The sequence below is a fragment of the Galeopterus variegatus genome, unplaced genomic scaffold (assembly GCF_000696425.1).
Source record: "Galeopterus variegatus unplaced genomic scaffold, G_variegatus-3.0.2 Scaffold589, whole genome shotgun sequence".
NCBI classification, from domain to species: Eukaryota; Metazoa; Chordata; class Mammalia; order Dermoptera; family Cynocephalidae; genus Galeopterus; species Galeopterus variegatus.
The window spans coordinates 478,589-484,208 of NW_007726700.1; the positions used below are offsets into that span (position 1 = coordinate 478,589).

Sequence of the window (5,620 nt, forward strand, 5' to 3'; positions counted from 1 at the left end):
GTCTGAAAAAATATTCATCAGGTTTTCATAATGGCTACATTCAGGTGGTAGGAGTTTTTGATGATATTTTTGTTTTCCTGTGTATTTACTTCTAATCTCTTTCAAGTGACTTACATTTTGAAAATAAAAATAATTAACACGATTCTTTTTTAAAAATCTGCCCATGATCCCATCAGACTGACAAAAATCCAAAGGTTTAGTAACATGCTTTTATGACAAGGTTGTGAAGCAGCAAGCAGGTTCCTTCATTGCTAGTGAAATTTTTAACATTTTATGTTTAAAATACCTAGGTAGGGCAGTTTGGCAATTTCTACCAAATTTAAAATTGCATGTTCTATTTGACCTGGCTATACTTTCTAGGAATGTATCCTATACATGCACTAACACATGTATGAAATGACATGTATAATGCTATTTGCTGCACTTTTAAAATTTTAAAAATTATTTTTAAAGTGTACATTCCACTGGTTTTTAGTATATTCACAGTTGTACAACCACCATTACTGTCTAATTCAGTCCATAGCAATTTCTTCACTGAATAAACTCTGTACCCACTAGCAGTTACTCCCCGTTCCCACCTCCCCAGCCCTTGGAAACCTCAAATCTATTTCCCGTCTCTATGGATTTGCCTGTTCTGTACAGTACATGTAAATGGAATCACACAACATGTGGTCTTTTGTGTTTGGCTTTAATCACTTAGCATAACATTTTCAAGTTCCGTCCATATTGTAGCATGTATTAGTACTTCATTCTTTTTATGGCTGAATAATATTTCACTGTATGAATCCACCACATTTTTGTGTATTCATTCATTAGTTCATGGGCATTTGGGTTGTTTCCATTCTTTGGTTATGATAAATAATGCTGCTATGAACCTCAGTGTACAAGTTTTCGTGTGAACATATGCCTTAATTTGGGGGGGTAAATACCTAGGAATGGAATTTCTGCGCATATGGTAACTATGTTTAACATGTTTAGGAATGCTGAAATGCTTTCCAAAAGGATGGCATCATGTTGCATTTGCACAAGGAATTTATGAGGAATCCAAATTTTCCTCATTCACAATACTTGCCACTGTCTGTCTTTTTGATTAGAGCCATTCTAGCAGATGTGGCATGGTACCTCATTGTGGTTTTGATTTGCATTTCCCTAATGACTAAGTTGTTGACCATCTTTTCATGTGCTTATTGGGCATTTGCACATCTTCTTTGGAGAAATATCTGTTCAAGTCCTTTGTCCATTTTTTAATTATGCTGTTTATTTTGTTGTTGTTCTTGAATTATAGGAATTTTTAATATATTCTGGATATTGACCCCTTATCAGAGACATAATTTGCAAATATTTTCTCCCATCCTGTGATTGTTTTTTTACTCTCTTGATTGTGTTCTTTGATACACGGAAGTTTTAAATTTTTATATAGTTTAATTTATCTAATTTTTCCTTTGTTGGCTGTGTTTTTGGTGTCATATTCAACAAATCAACATCAATTACAATGTCATAAAGGTGTTCTCCTATGTGTTCTTATAATTGTTTTGTAGTTTCAGCTCTTATGTTTGGGCTTCTACTTCATTCTGAGTTAATTATTGTATATGGTGTAAGGTATGGGTCCATCTTTATTCTTTTGCATGTGGTATAGTAAGTTTTGAAATTGAGAAGTGAGTCTTCCAACTTTGTTCTTCTTTTTCAAGATTGTTTTGGCTATTTTGGGTTCCATGCACGTCATTTTTGTAATAAGAAAATACTGGAAGCAACCCAAACATCCATAAATAGAGGACTAGGTAAACAAATTAGGTGTGTGCACACAACACAATGATGTACAGTTATGAAATGCAATAGAGATAGATTTAAATCACAAAGTTGGAGGGAGACAGGTGGTCAGACAGAGAGAGAGAGAGAGAGAGAGAGATCTGTACCAATAAAAAAGGATTTCTAAGATAGATATTATTCATCATAAGGAGGTGCAAGCACTGAATATTTCATTGTAATTTCTAGTGTAGTGATACCTATTACTATATCATTTTGTTTTAAATTTTTTTCTATATTTCTCACTTATTGTAGCTCTTTTATTTAGATGTGTGTCTTTAAACATTTATTCCAGAATAGGAAGGGTCATTATTGTTACTAAAGAAAGTGCTTGTTATTAAAATGGGGTGTTAGGTCTGATTGGTCAGAATACATTGTGACAGACTATATATGCTATGGGATTTAGAGGAGTGGGTAAACTGGACCTCCACCTCCCACTGCTGTAACTCTGGTTCAGGTATATCTTGAGTCTGGACCACTACAAGTAGCCTCTTATTTAATTTTCCTCCCACCAGTTCTTGCCCCCCTTCACCCCCTGCCCAATCTAACTCCTTATGCTGCCCAGGGTGACCTTTACAAGACTCCACAAGCTATAGGTTCAAATCCAGCTTCTTAACAAGCTTCAAATTTGCTTCTCCTATCTTCCTACATCCCATCCGTTCCTCCTTTCTTAGTCCAGCAATGTCAGACCACTTGCAACACCTGCCCCGCCCATTTAATCTATTAAACATCATCGTCTTTTATAAACCCTGCTTTCCTAGGTACTCGCCTCATGCATGGAATAGCTTTCTTCTTAATTCTACCTCTTCTTTTACTCTCCTCTTAGCTTTTGTTCCCAGCATTCCTTATTTACTTAAACATTTATTTATATCCATCTGTATTCACAGATTTTTATTTCATAATTTGGGGTATAATCTAATACTATATTATTTATTTTCTTGCTCAAATTATTCCTGCTTTGGCCATTGGGAGCTCTTTTAGGTTGGTTCTTGAATCCCTTTGACATGCTTCTACCCTTTTTTTTTTTTTTTTTTTTTTTTTGGTGACAATTTCTTATTTTCTGGCAAGATGATTCAGGCTCATCAACCATTTTTCTAAGAGCCCCTGGTGTCTTTTATTGCAGAATAAAATGAGAAACCAAGATCTAGATGTTGGGTGTGCTTATAGTTACCGGCCCTGTCAGTACACAGAATGAGGAAATAAGCGTGTGTATACCAGTCCATGTACACATACACATCAAAAATTATTTCTGTATCTGTCTCTATATGTGTGCGTGTGTGTGTGTGTTAGGCTAAACATGATTTCATATTGATTTATCTGACTTTAATCCAATACCACATGGCTTATTCTGTCCTTTCCCCTTACCTTTCTTATCTGTAACCTCCCACTCTGACAGCTAGAAACCAGGTTCCCACCACTGGCCATCTATTTGCTAATTTGTTCAGTCCTAGTATACACGTACAGAAGTCTCAGAATCATTAACCTATACCCTCTGTGAAAAAGAATCTTACTAACTAGAGTACAGTGTTTATGTATAGTTCCTTTCGTCTTTAGTCTTAGAGTTTCAGTCGAAACTATTTTCCAAAATTGTTTAGATAAGCACCTCCCCCCCCCGCCCCCCGTCTTCAGTGAAATTACATGATACGTTTGTAATATAGTTAGATTCTTTTGTTTGCATTCCATCCTGGGATTTTCCCAACCTCCTGATTGATTTTTTTCAATTTGTATAAATGAAGGTTTGCTCTTTGTGCTAGAAAATTCTATGGGTTTTGACAAATGGACAATGCCATGTATCCATCACGACAGTACCATACAGATTAATTCCACCGTCCAAAAAAATTCTCTGTGTTTCCCTAGTTAAACACTCCTCCTTCCCAAACTTCTAGAAACCACTGATCTGTTTCCTGTCCCTATAGATTTGTCTTTTTCTGAATGTTTTATTAATGTAATCATGCAGTATGTAGCCTTTTTGGTTGAACTTCTTTCACATAGCAATTCACCCATGTTTTTGCATTAATTAATAGCTCATTCCTTTTTTTTTCTGGAACTTTAAAATAAAAATTTATAAGCAACCGTTACCAAAAAACAAAAACAAAAAATGGAAGGTGAGGGAGGGGGTGGAAATATGAGCTTGAATCTCACATTGAATTTTGCTTCATGTGGAGCTGCAGGTTTTCCTACCATTCTATCTTCCCTTCACTCCCTAATCTACCAGAATGAATTATTTTTCCCATGGAGTATTTTGCTTGTATATGATTAATATAGAAAACTATTCACCTCCTCTAAGGCACATCTTTTTTTAAAAGAAAAGGTACCAACCAATTGGAACAATTAATGTGCCATTCTAACAATTAGCTCATTCCTTTTAGTTGCTGAATAATATTCAATTTTATGGATGTACTATAGCCTGTTTGTACATTAACTTATTGAAGAACGTCTTGGTTGCTTCCAGTTTTTAATAATTTTGAATAAAGCTCTTACAAAGAATCGTATGCAGGATTTTGAACAGACAGAAAGTTTCAGCTCAGTTGGGTAATATGTAGGATTTTGTACAGACACAAAGTTTCAGCTCAGTTGGGTAAATACCAAGGAGTGTGATTGCTGGGTTGTGTGTTAAGTGCACGTTTAACTTTCTAAGAAACTGCCAAACTGTTTTCCAGTGTGTGTGCACTGTTTTCATTCCTACCAGCAATTAATGAGAGCTCCTATTGCTCTGCATCCTCTCTAGCATTTGGTGCTGTCAGTTTTCTGGGTTTTAGCCATTCTGATAGGTGTGCAGGGGCATCTCACTGGGTTTTTTTTTTTTTTTTTTTTTTTTTTTTTGCATTACCCTAATGTTCAATGATGTTAAACATCTTTCTTATATCTACTTGCCATTTCTCTATCTTCTTTGATGAGGTGTCTGTTCAGATCTTTTTCTCATTTTTAAGTGGGCTGCTTTATTTTCTTATTGTCAAGTTTTAAGAGTTCTTTACATATTCCAGATAAAAGTCCTTTATCAGACATGTGATTTGCAAATATTTTCTCACATATTATAACTCATCTTTTCACAGTACAAAAGTTTTTTTTTAATTTTGATGACGTCCAATTAATCAACTTTTTTTTTCTTTCCTGGATTGTGCATTTGGTGGTGTGTTTAAAAATTCATCACCAAACATAAAATCATATAGATTTTCTCCTATGTTTTCTTCTAGAAATTTTATGCTTTTATTTTTTGCATCTTGGTCTATGGCCCATTTTGAGTTAAATTTTGTGCAAAATGATGTATATGTGGACGTTTGTTCTTCTGCATGTAAATATCCAATTGTTCCAACACCATTTGTTGAAAAGACAATCCTTTCTCCTTTGAATTGCTTTTGTGCCTCTGTTAGAAATCAGTTTTACTATATTTGAATGGGTCTGTTTCTGGGCTCCCTACTCTCTTCCACTGATCTATATGTTTATCCTTTTGCCAATGCCATACTATTTTTATTACTGCTGTTTTATAGTAAATCTTGAAATCATAAGTCTATGGTAAGTAGAAAAGAACATCTCATGTGTTGGAAATGCGTAAATAGTACGCTAAACCTGAGCAATCCTGTTGTTTCAGATGGTTCATGGGAGGAGTATTAGCCGGTGTCTTCACATGCTCATTGATGATAACCATAGCTTGTAAGTAACCGTTTCCCAAATTATTGCTCTGATTCCTGCATTTCATTTCAATTGTGGTCATTTTTAAATAATTTTAAAATATTTTCTCTCTCACCTAAGATGTTGTCAAATCACTGATTCTCCACCTGGCCAGTTATGTCGAAGACACCGCCTGTGCTCAGTAAGT

At 35.0% G+C, this 5,620-nt stretch overlaps 1 protein-coding gene across 2 annotated transcripts in view; it reads left to right on the forward strand.

Annotated features, from left to right (window-relative positions):
* TMEM71 (transmembrane protein 71) overlaps window positions 1-5,618 on the forward strand; it is a 46,110-nt gene extending 40,492 nt beyond the window's left edge. For both annotated transcript variants that reach the window (XM_008570296.1, XM_008570295.1), the window contains 2 exons: window positions 5,393-5,454; window positions 5,554-5,618. In XM_008570296.1, coding sequence (XP_008568518.1) covers window positions 5,393-5,454; window positions 5,554-5,618 — 127 coding nt within the window. The remainder of the gene's footprint in view (window positions 1-5,392; window positions 5,455-5,553) is intronic.
* The last annotated feature ends 2 nt before the right edge of the window (window positions 5,619-5,620 follow it).